At 44.9% G+C, this 19820-nt stretch overlaps 1 protein-coding gene across 1 annotated transcript in view; it reads left to right on the top strand.

Annotated features, from left to right (window-relative positions):
- Positions 1-19820, top strand: part of Snx30 (sorting nexin family member 30) — a 99423-nt gene that overhangs the window by 46758 nt on the left and 32845 nt on the right. Inside the window, exons 2-3 of the mRNA XM_021161448.2 lie at positions 4164-4355; positions 13947-14057. Coding sequence (XP_021017107.1) covers positions 4164-4355; positions 13947-14057 — 303 coding nt within the window. The remainder of the gene's footprint in view (positions 1-4163; positions 4356-13946; positions 14058-19820) is intronic.

Genomic DNA, 19820 nt, shown 5'->3' with positions numbered 1-19820 from the left:
GCCTTTTTTTTTTTTTAAAGATTTATTTATTATTTTTATGTAAGTACACTGTAACTGACTTCAGACACACTAGAAGAGAGTGTCAGATCTCATTACGGATGGCTGTGAGCCACCATGTGGTTTCTGGGAATTGAACTTAGGACCTTCAGAAGAGCAGTCAGTGTTCTTAACCACTGAGCCATCTCTCCAGCCCCTGAAGATGCCCCTTTAGTGCTGGAGTCACAGACAGTCGTGAGCTACCCTATGTGGGTACCCTTTGCTAACAGCTGAGTCAGCTTTCTAGCCTTGGATTTAGTTTAGTTTTGTTTTGAAGCTCCCTAGCTGTGGTGTGGAGAACTGTGTCTGCATTCATGTTGGCTGTAGGTGGTGCTGCCAGCATGAGATAATGCCTACTCAAGAGTTCAGGTCACAGCAGACTCCACTGCTGAGCCCTCTGCTGAGCTGAGATGCCTGGACCCAACCCTTGCTCATCACCCCTAAACACGAAGGTGTTTTCCTGTTGCTTTTGTTTCTCATGGGGCAATGTCTTGAGAATCATTTTGTGATAAACTTATGACCCTGAAGAAAATGTTGGCTTTACCTGACCGGCTTTATGTTTACTTAGAAGGATCTATGACTGGAGAACGGAGAGGAGGAATAGGCTGGGAAAATTCCATGGTAAGGAACATGGGCTCACCACTGGCACGCCAAACGCTAGGGCAGGCTAGGTCCTCTCTTCAGTCTGTGTCTTCATGGAGAGAGATCACGGCTGATTTGCTAACCTTGCAGGGCAGTCATGGGTGCAGTCAGAGTGATAGCCTCTCTATTCCAGAGACTTTGGGCACTGGAGGTTCCTCAGTCGTTCCCATGTGCCCACCTGGAACCTGGAACGAGGAACTACATCCTGGCTAGGGAGTCCCAGGAGGGAAGGATCTGACCTGATTTGATTGCTTGACTCTCCCTATACTCAGGGCATTTCAGATTATATGTGGCTATTCCTAAAGGTTACAGGCTGAGGTCCCTAGGCAAAGCCTGGGAAAGTTAGCATAGGTCTTTGTAGACCAGGGAAAGAGATGGCAGATAGATAGTTACAGTAGCACAGCGCACACACGTGTATTCAGGCACACACAAGGAGAAGCCATTGTTTGATAGCTTATATACATTGGATAAGTTGAGTGTATAAAAGATTTAAAAAGATTTTTATGTGTGAATGCTTTGCTTGCAGATATGTATATGCACCGCATGTATGTGTGGTACTTGCAGATGCCATACAGAACTTTTTTAGATACTTTAGAACTAGAGTTATAGACAGTTATGAGCCACCAGATGGGTGCTGGGAATTAAACCTTATTAGTCCTCTGCAAGAGCAGCAAGTGCTCTTAGCCACTGAACCATCTCTTCAGCCCGTAGATCAATGATTACTATTGATAGTTGCTTCAGTGCAGGTGCCTACCAGATATACAGAGGAGTGGGTCGGGGAAGACTCAAGAAGAGAGAGCATCTCATATACTTGGAGACACCTATCTAAGATGGGGTAGATTTCAGAGACAGTATGTGACAACATGGTGGCTTCTGGAAGTGGCCAGGCTAGGTCAGTTTGAGCTGATTGTTTGGCCAAGGATTTTTATTTCTTTCATACTTTTGTGCAGTGGTTAGCAGAGCAGCTGCAGAGGGCATGGAGCCCCAGCGGATGGCCCCTCACGCTGTCCTGTGGTTGGAAGCATAGCTGAGACAGGAGCTGTCTTACTTAGGGTTCTATTGCTGTGAAGAGACCATGACCAAGGCAACTCTTATAAAAGAAAACATTTAATTCGGGGCTGGCTGACAGTTTCTGAGGCTTAGTTCATTACCATCATGATGGTAAACATGGCAGTGTCCAGGCAGATGTGGTGCTAGAGGAGCTGAAAGTTCTACGTTGATCCAAAGGCAGCAAAGAGGAGACTGGATGTGTTTCACACTGGGAGTTACTTGAGCATTTAAAACATCAACGCCCTGCCTCTACAGTGACACACTTCCTCTAACAAGGCCACACCTCCCACTGGTGCCACTCCTTATGACCAAGCATTCAAACACATGAATCTGTGGGTGGGTCAAACCTATTCAAAGCACCAGAGAAGCACAGTGTAGGGTTGGGAGTTTGTACCCATGAGTGTCATCTGTAAAGATGACACCATTTTAATAGTTATAGAAACTTATTTTTAAAAGACAGGTCTCTCTCTCTCTCTCTCTCTCTCTCTCTCTCTCTCTCTCTCTCTCTCTCTCTCTCTCTCTTATATAGCCTTGGCTTTCTAGAACTCTTTCTATAGTCCAGCCTAGCCTTGAACTCTCAGAGAATCTACCTGCTTCAGCCTTTCAAGTGCTAAAGTTAAAGGCATGCACTACCATGCTCAGCAAACCTTTTATTTTTGACATTGCCTTACGTGTCTGATTCCATGATCTGTGGTTGGTGCAGATGGGAGCAAAGAAAAGAACGTTCTGTGTGCTCTATCACCCACCTAGGAGGATGACATTTCTCTTCACCCCAGGCCATGCTTTCCTGTCTTGTCTTTTTCTTTGGGGTCTCCTCTGATCAACTGTAGCTCATGGATATGACTGCCAAGGTGACTTTTAGGGGACAGGTCACAGCAACCTCCAGAGCACTTCCTTTACCCACCCTATGATCTGGGTCACCAATGCCTTTCCATTGCTATCATGTCACTTTCTTGCCACATTCTTAGTCTTTGTCTTGCAGTGCTATCAGAGGTAACATTCAGGGCTCTTAACAACTTCTAGACAGGGCTCTGTTCCCTTGTTAAGTCCTAACAACAAGACCATTGGACTGGGCCTTTGTCTTAGGGTTTCTATTGCTGGGAAGAGGTGACATGGCCATAGCAACTCTTAATTAAATGTCTTAAGGAAATCATTTAATTGGTGCCAGCTTACAGTTCAGAGGTTTAGTCCAACAGAGTCATTGCAGGAAGCATGGTGGCATGCAGGCGGATGTGCTGGAGAGGTAGCAGAGAGTTTTGCATCCAATCAGCAGGCAGTAGGGAGAGACACTGCACTGGCTCAAGCATTTGAAATCCCAAAGCCCACCCCCAGTGACGTTCCTGAATCAAGGCCACACCTCTTAATAGTTCCACTCCCTCCCCATGAGCCTATGGGAGCCATTTTCATTCAAATCACTATAGCCTTTTTAAAATGTTATATTTGGGCCGGGCGTGGTGGCGCACGCCTTTAATCCCAGCACTCGGGAGGCAGAGGCAGGTGGATTTCTGAGTTCGAGGCCAGCCTGGTCTATAAAGTGAATGCCAGGACAGCCAGGGCTGTACAAGGAAACCCTGTCTCGAAAAAACCAAAAAAAAAAAAAAAAAAAGTTATATTTGTAACAAATTCTTTTTTTTTTTTTTAAATATTTCTACAACCTTTATTTCACTTTTCTAAGTACAAAGGTCATGTGCCCAGGGTCCCTTGGACCATGCTCACTCCCACCCTGCTGTACACTGTAACAAATTCTTAACATGCAGTTTATTCAGGTAGCTTTACACCTTCATCCTAAGGGGAAAGAATGAAAGCTGTTGTTTTGTAAGTCTATTGGCCTTCTTTCTTCCTTTTTTCCTGCCTGCCTACCTGTCCCACCCCACTTCCTCCCTCCTTCCATTCTACCCTCCTTCTATCACTCTCTGATATTTTTCTGTCTATCTCTTTGATCTCTTTAAATCTGAAATTGTGAATTAAATACAAAAGAGGACAGATTGTATGATGGGCTAAGGTGCTGGTTATCAAGGTTTTGTCAACTTGCCATAAGCTGGAGTCATCTGGGAAGGTGAACTTCAGTTGAGAAGATACCTTCATCAGATTGTCTGTTGGCAGGTCTGTGGGGCACTGTATTGATTAATGATTAATGCGGGAAGGCCACACTCACTGTAAGAGGTGCCATCCTTGGGCAGGTGATCCTGGGGTGTTCTCAAAAAGCAGGCTGAGCACGCCATGGAGAACAAGTCAGTAAGCAGCATCCCTCCAAGGCCTCCGCTCCAGCTCCAGCTTGAGGTCCTCTTTGAGCTGTTCATTTGAGACACGTGGAGTGAACAGAAGCACTGGTGCTGTCAAAGTTGTTGTTGAGGTGTTTCTGAGGTGGCTGCGGCAGCTGTGGTTGGTGAGGTTCTCCATCCCTGTGGTCTAAGGATGTTCTTCTCTTCCTCCAGGATCTCATCTTGCCCAACGGTGGTACTCCAGCAGGCACTTCCAGCCCAGCTTCTTCATCTTCCCTTCTGAACAGACTTCAGCTTGATGATGACATTGATGGTGAAACCAGAGACCTCTTTGTCACAGTAGATGATCCTAAGAAGCACGTCTGCACAATGGAGACCTACATCACATACAGGATCACCACCAAAGTAGGTCTTGTTTCAGAATGTCGGGGTTCAGACATGTGCTTTTGTGTTTGGTCAGTTGACACAGGCCAGGGTCATCTGGAGGAGGGATCTCCAATTAAGGAGATGCCTCTATAAGACTGCCTGTTGGTAAGTATGTGGAGCATTTTCTTAATTAATGATTGGCATAGTCTCATCCCAGTATAGGTGGTGCCACCCCTGGGCAGGTGGTCCTGTGATGTATAAGGTAACAAACCTCCAGAAGCAAGCCAGTAAGCAGCCTTCCTCCATGGTTTCTGCATCAGTTCCTGCCTCTAAGCTCCTATTGGGATGTGTATGCAAAATAGACCCTCTCCTTCCAAAGTTTGGTCCTGGTGTTTTATCGCAGCCGTAGGAATCAACCTAGAACAGTGCTCTTCATGAACTGGGATCCTCCCAGAACCACAGTGCCCTTTGTGGACTGAGACCCTTCCCTTTGCCTTTGCTTCGTCTCCTCTGGTTACTTTTACTATAGTTATGGGATAGAATGATTATATTAAAAGTTAAAAGGATTATATACTTTTTTATTCTTAAAATGAGGAGAAGTTGTGGCTGAAGTAGTTTAAATTAAACATTTAGTCCCCATGATACCTCTGTGTCATATGCCAGTTTTGCTTAATGTGTCCATTTCACAATATGCATGGCCTTATATCCACTTAAATCTGTAATGAGACCCTGGTTGTAATTTGGCCTAAATGTAGTTAAAGACAGAAGGGGCCTGAACCTAAGCCTTGTGACGGCCTGCCATGCCTTCTACCAGACAGACAGAGGACAGTTTTCACAGCAATCCTAAAAGGCTTTTGTTAGTTAGAATTTTATAGGTGAGGAAACTGAATAACTTGTATGGGGCTACAAAATTGTTAAGTATGTTTCTAACATGAATTTTTAAGACTACAGTGTTCCTATTCTTTATATAATTTACTTGTAAAAGAATACTTTAATTGTTACTCTTTGGCGGAAGGGTGGGGATAGATCCTAGGGCCTTATGCCTGCTGGGCAGATAAGCACTCCACCACTGAGCCCCATCCCTAGGCTGTGTTGTTTTTCATGCAGGGTTTCTTGACTGACAATATCCATCTTTTGGGATGAGCAACACTTTCTGTAGGATGTGTAGCGATACCCCTAGGCCCTGTCACTAGGTACTTGTAGCTCTTTCCAACTATCTCCAACTCCCTTTGTGACAATCAAATATATTCAGACACTGCCAAATATCTGCTGGGGAACAAGGTTGCTCCTTAATAGGAAATTGCTGATCTAAATCATCTCTATTACTAAGGAGAAAATTCTTACCATCACTTTGTATTTTATAATTTGAAAGTACTTTACAAAAAGCAAAAAGACAGGAAAGAGGGATGGGGACCTGGCAGAGTTGGGGTGGGGTGGGGAGAACTTGGTAGGGTTAGGAGGGACTAAGAGGGAGGTAGCGAGTGTGACCAGGATATATATGTTTGTGTGTGTGTGTACACATATGTATGTATGTATGTAGTAAGTGCTTTAGTCAGGAAAGCATTCTTTTTCTGTTTTTCCTTTACCACAAACCACATACTGTGGAAAGAATTACAGATGTTTCATGAACTTTTATGGGTGGTGTTAGTAGCTCAGATAAACTGCATCTCTCTTCTTCTTCAGTCCTCAGCCTCTCACACCCCAGTTATATTGGGAATTGAACTTGGGGCTTCACTCATGCCAGGCAAGTGCAGTACCACTGAACTATGTTCCTGGCCTCCTTTTTACTTCAATTAAGAAAATGATTTATTAATGATTTTTGGGGGGGCTGGAGCAAGGTTTTGCTGTGTGTAGCCCAGGTTGACCTTGAACTCTTGATCCTCTAGGATGACAGGGTGTGCCTCTATACTCAACAAACTTTTTTTTTTAATTGTAAAATTTTGGTAAGTTCTATACCTGTTTAAATTATTAGGAAAGATAAACAGAATGAAATATGTTCACACATTTCTTCATCTTTTATTGGATGGAAATACTGTGTTTTAAAATCACAAATAGTTTAACTGGTTGTAAAACACAAACAAATACAGAGGCACAAGCCTGGCCTCCCTGTTCTCCTTGGCTGACAATCTTCTCACCAGAAGCAGCCATCGCTGCAGCGGAGTGCCTCCACTTCTTTCATTTATGGCACACACGTACTTAAGAGTGCACACTGTGTGGGTTCCAGTGCGTGTGCGCTCTTGCTTTTCCTCCCACTGGACATCGCTGCTGAGGCCCTTCTGCTTGCATCGCTACACTTAGCTCACTCTCTGGGCCTCTGCCTGATTATGCAATGATTATACAAATGTCTTTTTAAAAAAATTTTTTTGGTGGACATTTAAACCATTCTCAGCTTTTTAAAGTCACCCCACCCCCGTCTTTTCGCACCTGGCTCCCACGCACAGGTCTGAGTGAGGGCCTGGGGTGATTTGCATAGCTCCAAGAATTCTTAGCATTTGTTACCTCTCCCTCCGGGTGAGGTTACTTTTCACCCTGCAGTCAGTAAAACACAAAACCTGCTTTTCTTGATTGGGTACATAAGCAAGCGGCCTGGTGGCAGGGTGACTGCCTTGCTGGCAAGCAGCCCTTACGCACCCTGACAGTTTTCTACAGTGCTTGATTCCTGTACCCTGCAGTCCTGTTCCTGGCCACACACAGTAAAGAGATTCCTGCAGGGCTTACCTGGCTCACTGGCTAATGCACCTGCTATCACTCCCCCATCTCTCCTCTTCTTGCTCCATCCTAGCCTACCCCTCCCCTCTGCATTCTTATCTCTGTCCTTTCTCCTGGGGTTATTTGATTCCTTGTAACTGAGAAACTGCCATTTCTAAATTATATCCTGGTTTTCCACTGGGGTGAGCAGTCACTGCTGAGACCTTACGTTTTATTATCATGATAGATAGTGATATCTGGGAATGAGAAAGAGGAAGATGAGGTCACAAGATCCTGCATTGGGACTTGCATTCTGCTGAGGACCTCAGACAGCTAGTGCAGAGCAGGCGGTGCTACAGGTTCAAGGCTCTGATTCCAGATCCTCTAAATGATGAGTGTGGTGGTGATTGATAAATTATCTCTCCACCAGTAAAATGGGCCAATTCAAGCCAGATTAAAAAATATATAAATGCAGGTTTATTGGGAAGGTGTCCCTGGGTGGGTGAGTTTGATGGCCCCAAGGAAGGAGACCAGGGAAGTCGCCATGGGGAAAGAGAGAGAGGAGAGAGTGAAGAGAACGTGTGCTTGCTCACAAAGAAGGAAGAAGGGGCTGGGAAGAGGATAGAGAAGAAGAGGAAGAGGAGGGGGAGGAAGAAAAGGAGGAAAAGGAAGAAAAGGAGGAGGAGGAAAAACCAAAATGTTTGAGTTATACAGCAAAGAGCCTCTGGAAGAAGGGCAGCCCAGCCACTGGGCTAGAGTTCAGGGTTGGGGGCAGGGTGTGCCAGGTAGGGACTGAAGGATGCTGGGAGAACCTGGAGGCCAGGTCTGCTTTGGTATGTAAAATAGGCACCTCATCTGCTTGTTCTGGGGCCTGAAACCAACTGATAGTGGTGGTGGTAGTGGTGGTGAGAGACAGGGTCTCACTATGTAGCCCTGCCTAGTCTGGAACTCAGAGATCTGCCCACCTCTGGCTCTTAAATACTGGGACTAAAGGTGTGTGTTATTATGCCCCTAATTCAGACTGTTTCTTTTTTTTTAATGTTTAACATTTTACTTTATATGTATGAGTGTTTTGCCTACATGCATGTCTAGGTACCATCTGCATGTCTGGTGCCCTTTGGAGGCCAAAGCCAGCGTTGGATGCCTTGGTACTGGTGCTGCAGATGATCATGAGCTGCTGCGTGGGTGCTAAGGCTCAAACCTGGTCTTTGGAGTCATCCAGCAGTCTTGTCCACTGAGCTACCTCTCTGGCCCCTCTAATTCAGATTCCTGACGACTGGTACAGAGCCATGTTGCCTGAGCTGAAATTAGCTGAAGGCATTTTGTTATGGAGTGCTCCATCAAATCCCTACGGTTCTTGTCTTCCTCTGTGACCTGGAGGTCAGCACAGCCCCTTCTCAGGGCTGGCAGCTCCTTGCTGTTTTCTCTTCAGCCTCTTAGAAAGTCACAACACAGTAACAGCTAATTAATTATTGGACACTTCACCACGTGTCTATCCATTTTGTGGTGGAAATTTCAATTTTTATTTTATGTACTTAATCTGTTGTAGAAAACAGAAAAGGAAAGTAAGCTAAAATAATAAAATGCAAACATGCCCATAAACTCACAGTCAGAAGTAACTGTGGGATGCCTCTGTTCTTTCATGAAAATGAGCATTTGTGTGCAGCCAGCTCATTACTGCATTGCAGATGCTGTTCTGTGCTAGCAAGTCCCAGGCAGCACACTTGCTGTCATCTGAGACTGGAGTCCTGTTCTCTCCACGGGATCGTTGGTTTTGTGTTTGTGTGTGTGTGTGTGTGTGTGTGTGTGCAGCTGCTATCATGACTGTCGCAACTATTCTTATTGTTAAAACAGAACTTCAATACAGTGACATGGATGTGATTGCTCAGTAACACATGCGGTGTGGCTGGAGTTTGAGTGCAGAGACCATTCTCTTAATAACTGTGCTGTGCTGACATGATGGTTGGTCTGCACTGTCAGTTGGAGTGGAGCTGGAGTCACCTGGAGGCACAGCTAGGGTTGTGTCTGCTACTCAGTCATTTCCACCTCCTTTGCTCTGGCCAGTTTCACATTGGAAGCCTCAGGTGGCTAGAGCGATGTGGTTTGAGGAGTTTCCCTGGTGCGATTTGCAAATGAATGTGAATGGGAGGAAGGGGGAAAAGATGTGAGCAGCTAGCTTGGCAGTGAAGCAAGAACAGAGCATCAAGAAACAGCAGTACTGGTTGCTTCATATTGTTCTTCCTCCTATGGGGCTGCAAACCCCTTCAGCTCCTTGGGTCCATTCTCTAGCTCCTCATTGGGGACCCTATGCTCAGTCCAATGGATGGCTGTGAAAATTCACTTCTGTATTTGTCAGGCACTGGCAGAACCTCTCAGGAGACAGCTATATCAGGCTCCTGTCAGCAAACACTTTTTGGCATGCACAATAGTGTCTGGGTTTGGTAACTGTATATGGGATGGATCCCCAGGTGGGGCAGTCACTGGATGGCCTTTCCTTCAGTTTCTACCCCAAACTTTGTCTTTGTATATTATCCCATGGGTATTTTGGTCACCTTTCTAAGAAGGACCGAAGTATCCATACTGTGGTCTTCCTTCTTCTTGAGCTTCATGTAGTCTGTGAATTGTATCTTGGATATTCCGAACTTCTGGGCTAATATTCACTTATCAGTGAGTGTGTGTTCTTTTGTGATTGGGTTGCCTCATTCAGGATGATATTTTCTAGTTCCATCCATTTGCCTAAGAACTTCATGGATTCATTGTTTTTAATAGCTGAGTAGAACTCCATTGTGTAAATGTACCTCATTTTCTGTATCCATTCCTCTGTTGAGGGACACATGGGTTCTTTCTAGCTTCTGGCTATTATAAATAAGACTGCTATGAACATAGTGGAGCATGTGTCCTTATTACAAGTTGGAGCATCTTCTGGGTATATACCCAGGAGTGGTATAGCTGGGTCCTCAGGTAGTACTATGTCCAATTTTCTGAGGAACCACCAAACTGATTTCCAGAGTGGTTGTTACCAACTTGCAATCCCACCAGTACTGGAGGTGTGTTCCTCTTAACCAACCAGTACCCCCAGAGCTCCCAGGGACGAAATCACCAACCAAAGAGTACACATGGAGAGACCCATGCCTCCAGCCACATATGTAGCAGAGGATGGCTTTGTGGGACATCGATGAGAGGAGAGGCCCTTGGTCTTGTGAAGGCTCAATGCCCCAGTGTATTTCATGACAAGGAAGCAGGAGTGGATGGGTTAGTGAGCAGGGGGAAGGGGCTGAGAATGGGGGGACAGTTTGGAGAGGAAATGAGGAAAGGGGATAAAGTTTGAAATGTAAATAAAGAAAATAATAAAAAAGAAAGAAAGAAACAGCAGTAACTGCAAGAGTGTGCTTGAATGAGAGAGCTGTGTGTGTGTGAATGTGTGTGTGGGTGTAAGTGTGTTAGACAGAGCCTTGCTGACGTCACACTTGCTGTGTAGCCCAGGCTTGCCTAGAACTCTTTTCTGATCCTTCCCGCCTCTGTCTCCTGAGTGCTGGAATTAGAGCTATGTATCACTGGGTCTGTAATATGCTTATGTGTTTTTATTTCTGAGGATGAAGGAGAATTAAGAGCAAGATGGACAGGGCTGGTGGGAGAGCAGATATGGGTGAAGAGTGGAGAGTAAGCCGGAAGTGCAAAAAGAGAAGCACACTTTCTCCATTGTCTGGAAAAAGGAAGGGAAGCTTGTCTCGTGACAGGAAGGGAAGGGGTTCTTTGCTTATAGCTGCAGTTTTATCTGGGGCAGAGTGAGAAGATCATCTGGCAGGAATACATGGGAGGTTTTGAAGCAGGAGTTTTGAGGTGTCTACAGCTTTTTCCTAACTGGTGATGGGACTGTTGAGGTTGCGTGGTGCTGGGAGTGTTGGAGCTTCTTGGCAGTGTTAGGGACCCTGGTGTAGAGGTGTTGCTCTTTGCCTGTTATTGCTACAGGCACAAGAGTTATCAGCCGACGGTCTTAGCTTTAGAGTTGTTGGCTAAATCAATTCGGTGTTTTGGCCAGTTTCATTAAACCCACCATAGATTCTATTGGCATTGGAGACTGTTTTTGAACAATTTAAAAATTTAAAATGTCTATTCAAAATCCTTGGGTGCCTGTAATATTGTCTGTAGGATAGAAGTCTGTAGGGCACTGGGTTTCCCAGAGCCATTTGCCATCTAGACTGGTGGAAGGGGGACCTTTTGTGGTCTGTGGAGTCTAGGTCCAGCCTGTCTTGCTGGGTGTGGATTAGATTGTGTGCTGATGCTAATGTTTCCAGAGATGACTAAAGAGGTGCTCAGGAAGAGCAGCAGAGCTGACTGTGTGGTGAGCATGCAGTCCCTCTGTGCTCGGTGACTGCCTCAGATCTGACTGGGGCTGCCCGCTGCCTGCGGTGATCTCTGATGGACACCATAGGTTCTAGACACAGTGTGGAGGGACAGGGTTGAGGTCTTCGCTGATGATGATGGAGTTCTGGTTCTTCCCCACCCCTTTCTGTTTACCGAGTTTCACAGAGGAAAGCTGGCTGTGCTCATCCCTGGGGTTTGTTGAGCAGCACGCTTTGTGAATTGGAGACTCCTCTCCATGAAGTCAGCAGTGCTCGTGGCTGACTGCAGCAGAGTTGTGTTGTAAGGGTGCAGTGCTGGCCTCGTTCTTGGCTCTTCTCTGCTAGACTCCCCGTTCTTGTTTTCCCTGCATCTTTCCTACCTATTTAATTTATGTCATTTGATTCTGTGTGTCAGTATGATTTTCATAGAACGAGCTGTGGTAATAAAGTAAAATTTGAGTCTAAAAAGAATGAGCCTTTCTGTTTCACAATTATATTTACCCTGCGGTGTCAGATAAATATCTCCTGCCCTGTGGTCCCTAATGGAGCATTGATGGGGCCGGAGAGATGGCTCAGTGGTTAAAAGCACTGACTGCTTTTCTAGAGACCTGGGTTCAATTCTTACACCACATGGCAACTTATAACCACCTCCAATTCCAGTTCCAAAAGATCTGATGCCATTTTCTGTCCTCTCTAGGGATCTAGTAAAGAAATATGCACAGACATACATGCAGTAGAGCACCCATACACTGTATATGACTCAGTGGATAAAGTTTGCCATACATGGTAAGGTCCAGAATTTGAGTCTTGGACCTTACATAAAACTGGACATAGTAGAGCATCTGCAATCCCAGTGCTCCTACTATGAGATAGAGTTTGAGGCAAGAGGATCCCCAGAAGTTGGAATAAGCAGTGCTCAACACCAAGAGATCCTGTCTTGGTGAGCATCAGGATGTGCACCTTTAATCACAACATTTGGGAGGCAGATAAATCTCCAAGTTCAAGGCCAGACTGGTCTATAAAGTGAGAAGTCCCAGGCCAGCCAATCAGGACTACACAATGAAACCTTGTCTCAAAAAAAAAAAAAAAAAGTATTTTTTTTTTAATCCAGCAATTTTATCCTTAGGAAATTATTTTAGTGGGACTAATGGACAGAAGCCTGATTATGTTTACTGTAACATTGTTTATTGATTAAAAGATTAGAAACAATTTAAATAGCGGTTTGGTTTAATCATGTTATAACCTCTTAGTTGAAATTTATGCATGTGTTAAGTGATTGTAATGATCTGGGCACAAAGGTGTTCCAGATGTCTTAATGTGCTACAGAAACTGAATGAATATGCGTAGAAAAAGTGGAAGTTTATAAACTTAAATATTAATTTATTTCCTATTTAGAGGGACTGTCTACATTTTTATATTTTTCAGTCATTATTTTTCTTGAAGTTTTAAGATAATCAAATATGCTGGGCAGTGGTGGTGCACACCTGTAATCCCAGTACTAGGGTGGCAGAGGCAGGAGGATCTCTGTGAGTTCGAGGCCAGCCTGGTCTACAGAGTGAGTTCCAGGACAGCCAGGGCTATACAGCGAAACCCTGTCTCGAAAAACCAAAAATAAAAATAAAAATAAAAAAAATTTAGGATTAGGGTAGACCATTAACATTTTCCACACACAATGGCGTTTTGTTATCTTTTTTCTAGATATTGCCTCATCTAGATCTAACATGTAGTATGCTATCAAGGTCATTGTTCTGGTAGTTGAAGCAAAATGTCTTCTTACCTTCCATCCTTCCTTCCTTCCTTCCCTTTTTCTTTTCCCTTTGTTTTTGTTTTTGTCTGACTATGTAGCCTTCCTGGCCTGGAACTCCCTATGTAGGCTAGCCAGGCTATCGTTGAACTCACAGCTTTCCTTCACATCTGCCTTGAGTGCCGTAGATTGTGTGCTGAGGGAGCAGTGTTCTGTGGTCTCTGCTTGACTGGTCCTTCCCTTCAGCAAAGCTTGTCAGCATGTGCAACAGGGAAACACCATTCCTCCTTGCCGATTTGTGTTGGTTCAGCAGTATCTGAAATTACATTATTCAGGGGGGAAAAAAACCTACAACCCTTTCAGAGTTAAGCTGGAGGAAATGAATCAAATGTTCTAGACAATTCTGAAGAATAACTGAGTTTCATTTCCTGAGGGCAGGAAAATAACACCCCCCTCAAAAAAAAAGCAAACAAAAAACCAAAAACTCAAGCCAAACCAAAGGTCTTATGTTTCCTAGCTCCTATTGATGGGTCGATTGGTTTTTAAGACAAAGGGTTTCTCTGTGTGGTCCTGGCTATCATGGAAATTGCCTTTTAGACCAGGCTGGCCTTGAACTCAGAGATCTGCCTGCCTCTGCCCACTGAGTACTGGGACTAAAGGCGTGCACCACTATGTCAGGCTCCATCCTAGCTCCTTGACTGTGCAGCCTGCTGGTAAACTCTGCCATTCAGCTGTGCATGGGTGGAAGGAGGGGTGTCTTCACCTTATTTGATTTCTGAAACTATGTGTCTCCTTCCCCTGGTCAGAAAACACTCCTCCTCACATGTGCACTCCCCTCTCTCTTCTTACTTGCAGAGCACACGGGTGGAGTTTGACTTGCCAGAATATTCTGTTCGTCGACGATACCAGGATTTCGACTGGCTGAGGAACAAACTGGAAGAGTCACAGCCCACTCATCTCATTCCCGTAGGTAGTAAGTCACTGCTGCTTGTTCTCACTTTTCCTGAGTTAGACCCACACGGGTAGCGCTTGGTTCTTAGCAGTGATGGGTTCACTAGCATTTTATACTGAATGCACTCACCAAGAGTGCATGTAAGATAGAGGTGAAGTGTCTCACACTCTCAGCTTCTACTCTGCACTGCCAGCCTCTTAGGTACGGTGGGCTGGATTTTTACTTTTTTCTTTCCTCCCATCCTCCTTTCTTTAAAAGAAAAAAATACAAAACACTATTTATGTATGTGTGTGTGCATGTGTGTCTGTGTGTGTGTATATGTGCATGCATGTGTGTGTGTATGTATGTGTGTGCATGTGTGTGTGTATATGTTTGTGCATGTGTATATGTCTGTGTGTGTTTCTGCACACACATGCATGTCATAACACACATTTGAAGTCAGAGCACAACTTCAGGAGTTGGCTCTTGCTTTCCACCTGGTTGCATGGTTTCTCTTATTTCTGCTGCTCCCTGTAGTCCTGGCTGCTGGTGCGTGAGCGTGGCGAGTCTCCTGCCTCTGCCTCCCATCTCAGTTGTAGGAGTGCTGGGGTTGCAGATGTGCACCACTGCATCCAGTTTCTCACATGGGTTCCAGAGACTGAACTTGGCCTGTGGAGATTCTTCAGTTAGATCTTTTAGTGCCTGAGCCATCTCCCTGGTCCCTGTCTCTGTCTCTCCATCTGTCCCCTGTCTCTGTCGGTTTCTCTCTTATGTGGTACTGAGGATTAAACCAGGGGACTCATACTTGCTCTTCATATGCTCTGTACCGAGCTGGACCCCTACTCTTTGAGGCAGAGTTTTACTAAGCTACTCAAGCTGGCCTTGAGCTCATTTTGTAGCCTAGGAGAGCTTTGAACGTGAAGCCAGCATTGGCTCCTTCAGTGTTTAGGACTACAGGAGTACACCACCCTGCTCACGTTTCTTTTTCCCAGTACAAGATCTTATCTTATTTCTCAAGCTGGCCCAGAACTTACTATCTAACCCAAGTTAGCGTCAAGCCTGTGGCAATCCTCCTGCCTCAGCTCTGTGTACAGCTATGGTGCCTGGCTCCAATTTTCACTTGTATTATTACTGTCTGTCTCTGTCTCTGTCTCTGTCTCTGTCTCTGTCGCTGTCTCTGTCTCTGTCTCTGTCTGTCTGTCTTTATTTTTTTGAAAAGGGGAATACCCCAGTACCCTACCTCTTTAAAAGACTGAAGTTTGGTAGCTGAGCATTCTGGTTTACATCTATAACCCTGGCACTGAGGAGGTAGAGGCAGGAGTATTACTGTGAGTTCAAGGCCATCTTGGGCTACATAATGAGTTCCATCAAGTCTCCGCTACTGTATGAGACAGTGTCTGGAAAAACAAAAACAAAAAACAAAAAGATTGATGCTTGGAAGTGAGTCTCACCGACCGAAACTGCTTTTCCCACTTGGCAGACATTCTTCTTGAGGTTTGGCTGCCTACCAAGAAGGCAAAGCTGACGCTTCAGATTGTGGCCGATGGGGACAGGAATCTGGCACACCATCCCTTCACAACCACAGTTTTTTATTTAAAACTCAAGCAAGAAAACCACTCACTCCTCCGTACTGTAGCAGCGTGAATGGACCCACCCCGTATAACTCCCTGCCTCTCTCTTTCTCTCTCTCTCTCTCTTAAAATGGGTGATAACTAAAATTTTAAAGACTGAATAATCAATATACATTGGGTAGTTTTCCAAGGCCTTTAAGTTAAGATAATTATTACTTGGGCCCCCATTGTCTTTGGAGACTTTAGGAAAGTTTAGAGTGTATGACTATTCAGAGGCCAATTTATCCTTTGACAAGACCTTGATTGACTAACCCCAGGGGCTGCCCAGTTCTCGGTCGCATCTTCACCTTCCCACCTCTGTCACCCACCATGGCTGGGTGGGGCTGTGTGTGCAGTGAATACTGGATGTCTGTAGGGTTTTGAGGTAAGGTGGTCCCTGTGGCCAGGACAGGACTGGAAGCAATTGGGGCCCGCAGGAATCTGCTGTCCCCAGACTTCTCTTTTGCCACCCTAAGTCCTGTCTGGTCTTTTAAGCCCACTTTTTTACTTTTCTGCCCTCCAGTCACTTAAGAACGTGCCTGAAAAAGAAGCAGCCATTTTAAAGCAGTCGGAACAAGACCTTAAAATAGAATCCTACTTGGCCAAATTGGCAGCTAGTGGTAATTTTTTTTTAAACATATGCTTTTTATTTCAGAAGAGTTTTCGGGTTATTGTAAAAATAGGAGAATAAGGTTTTCCGTACTCAGTACCCAGTTGCATTCATGGCTCACATTCTGCACAGATGTGAAATGCTAGTCCCAGTTAGTGGGCTAGCTGGCGTCATCATTTGATAAGCTTTGTTTACTCGGTGAGTATTTTGTCTGATGTGTTTCACTGCAGGCTCCCTACCAGGACATCGGTCATACATAACCCCTTTGGCAGTTTTTGCTTGTAACAGCTTCTCAAGTTTTCCTGGTCTTTGACAACCTTTGACAGTTTTGGGGTTTGCTAGCGAGGTTCAGTGGACATTTGTCTCAAGGTTTTCTTGGTTAGACCATGAAGATGGAGTAAGGTGTTTCACAGCAGTAAACTGTTAATCCAGGTCACATGACTTAAGGGGTTTCTGTTCTCTCTTTGCTCTTTCCCTGTTGCCCAAGCCCTGCTCCCCTCTTGGCTGCTAGGGCTGTTTTGCTTCTTTTTCCTTCTGGTTTGGCACTTGAGACTCAAAAGCTCGAGAGTGACACCTGCTGGTAAAATGTAGTGCCACCAGTCTGTAGCTCCCACGAGGCAGTGTATGTGTCTCCAGCGTCCGGAGGATCCAGATATTCTTCTGTAGTCTCCAGTGGCTGGGCAGCGTGGTGGGCAGGGAAGTGCTTTAGAAGCAGGCAGAGACTTAAGTTTCTTCACAAGACCTTGACCCTTAGCTGAAGTAGAGAGATTTAATTCAGGGAAGTATTTCTGATTAAATAGAGAAGTCAAATGAGGAATGAGGTTTGCTCTACCCCACATCACCCTACAGAAACTGTTAGAAGTCACCTTTCAGTATCTAAGCAGCAGCTGCGTCGTCCTCACTAGACCCGGTAGCTAATCTTGGTAGGAACGTAGATAGGGTGAAGAATTTTAAGATAGACAAGGGACCTCTGCCCTGAGAACTGAGTGTCGACTGTAAACAGAGGCAGCTGTCTCGTCGGCTCAGTGGTTAAGAGCACTTGCTCTTCTTGCAGAGGACCCAGGTTCTCAACATGCACATGGTGGCTCACAGCTGAGTATAATTCCAGTTCCAGGGATCCGGCAGCCTCCTCTGGATCCACAGTCACTGGGCACACATATGAAACATAGACATACATGCAGGCAGAACCCCCATACACATAAAAATAGTTTTTTAAAACGAAATCTGAACTAAACCTTAACAAAAATGGAGGACTAGGTAAGTGTGCGGCATAATTATTGTTTCGGTTTTGTTGTCTCCTTTAACAGAGAATTTATTTTTAAATTTTTTGTTAGACTTATTTTATACGTGTTTTGTCTGCATATATGCATGTGTACCATATGTGTGCTTGGTGTCCAAGGAGCTCACAAGAATAGATCTCTAGGAACTGCAGTTACAGATGGTTGTGAATCAGCACACGGATACTGGAATCAAACCCATGTCCTCTGAAAGAACAAGTGCTCTTCATCACTGAGTTCTGTTCTGTTCTGTTCTGTTTTTTTTTTTTTTTTTTTTTGTTTTGTTTTGATACAGGGTTTCTCTGTGTAGTCCTGGCCATCCTGAACTTTCTCTGGCCTCTAACTCAGAGATTTACCTGCCTCTGCCTCCTGAGTGCTGGGATAAAAGGCGTGCACCATCACCACCTGTCTGAGACCTTATTTTTACTTTTAATTATGTACATATGTGTGTGCCCATGGAGGTCAGAAAGGGGAGCCATATTCCTTGGAGACAGAATTCTATATAGGTGACTGTGAGCTGCCCCATGTGGGTGCTGGAAACTCAACCTGGGCCCTCAGCAAGAGCTGAATGCACTCTTAGCCACCGAGCCTTCTCTCTAGCCCCATGATCCCTCCTTTTTAAAAAGTCCCACTGAAGCCACATATGTACAGCCCAGTCATTTGAAATGTACGTTTCAAAGCTTTAGTGTATTCAGATTTGTAGAACAACCAACAAATCAGTGTCAGGACCTTTCAGCACCCCAGAGGGAAACCTCAAAGTCCTCACTGTCACTGTCCTCTCTGGAGCCTGGTGCCCTCATCTCTGTCTCTCAGGTGTCGTCTTCTTTCTTACATTCAGCATGTTCCAAGGGTCCCTCACAGTGGAGCACTGGCTAGGACTTCCTTCTTACCGTAAGGTGATAGTCTGTGTGTGAGCATACCACATTTTGTCTGTCCACCCTCAAATGGAATTTTGTTTGTTTTTTCCTTTGGCTCTTAGGCATAATACTGTTACAGACATTTGTGTATAAGTCTCCCTGTGGCCAAGTATTATTTATTTGGATGCAGACCTAGGAGTATAATTACTAAATTATATGTTATTCTGCATGTAATCATTTGAGGTACTGCCAGCCTTTTGACATCCCCTCACATGGTGTGTGAGTTCTGGTTTCTCTACATCTTCACAAACAATGATTATTATCTGTCTTTAATTATAGCTGTTCTAGTGGGTGTGAGGTGGTATCATATTGTGATTTTTTTTTTTAAATTTGCATTTGCCTGACAACTGAGAACATCCTTTGATGTTCATGGTGGATATTTGCATGTCTTCTTAGAGAAATGTCTGTTCCATTTAATTTCTTAGAGATTTATTTTAGTTATGTATATGTTTGTGGGTATGTGAGTGCCAGTGTCCTTGGAAGCCAGAGGTGTGGATGTCCCTTGTCCCTGGAGCTGGAGTTACAGTGAGTCACCAGACATGGGTACTAGGAAGCAAACCTGAGCTGTCTATTTAAGTCCCCTCTTTGCCCCTTTAAAAATTAACTCTGTGTGTGTGTGTAAGTAATAAGTAAGTAAGTAAAGGAACTTAAGAATCTATTCAAATTGGTTGTGAAACCTAGGGGAGAGTGGTCTTGAGGCATCTGCCAGTTTACCTCTCTCTATCTTAGATTAGCTGTTGTTAAACGTGAGAATGGCTGCGCTTTCTGATCTGACTGCTGAGGCCGGGAGTGTGGAGATAAAACCATTTCTTGAAAAGAATGAGAGATAAAGCTCTGGCTGAAGGATTCCCAGCATGAGCAGGTCCCTGGGTTCCATTCCAGGTCCTCGTGGGGGAGGGGGTGGGACTTGAGTGAAGCCATAGGAAGTTGTAGCCAGTTAACTAGTGGCTCTGGGAAAGCACCCAGAGGCGGGATTTGCTTCTCCCCATGGACTGTAATATACCTGCTTTGTTTCCAGTCTCTGACTTCAAACTTGGCGTTCTTTATGGGTTCTGATGGAAAAACACAATTTGCTCCTTAGACCCATCCGGCCCCCCCGCCCTTTTTTTTTTTTTTTTTTTTTTGCCTGAGGAGTCACAAGATGATGTATAAATTGATTGACTTTCAATTCACTCTTTTCTACTTTGGCTTCACAAATCCTGGCCTGCTTAAAGTATCATGCCTGCCCCATCCCCACCCCCTTTTGTGGTTCTGAGGGTTAACAGGGCTCCTCCCACCACTGAACCACATCCCAAACAATGCACATCACATGGGTCTTCAACCCTGACAAATGCCTGCAGAAACCATTCAAAAGGAGGACGAATGCGTTTTGGTTTAAAGTTCC

The sequence above is a fragment of the Mus caroli genome, unplaced genomic scaffold, assembly GCF_978045245.1.
Source record: "Mus caroli unplaced genomic scaffold, Mus_caroli_1 scaffold_6, whole genome shotgun sequence".
In the NCBI taxonomy this organism is placed as follows: Eukaryota; Metazoa; Chordata; class Mammalia; order Rodentia; family Muridae; genus Mus; species Mus caroli.
This window is presented reverse-complemented; position numbering and strand designations above follow the sequence as displayed.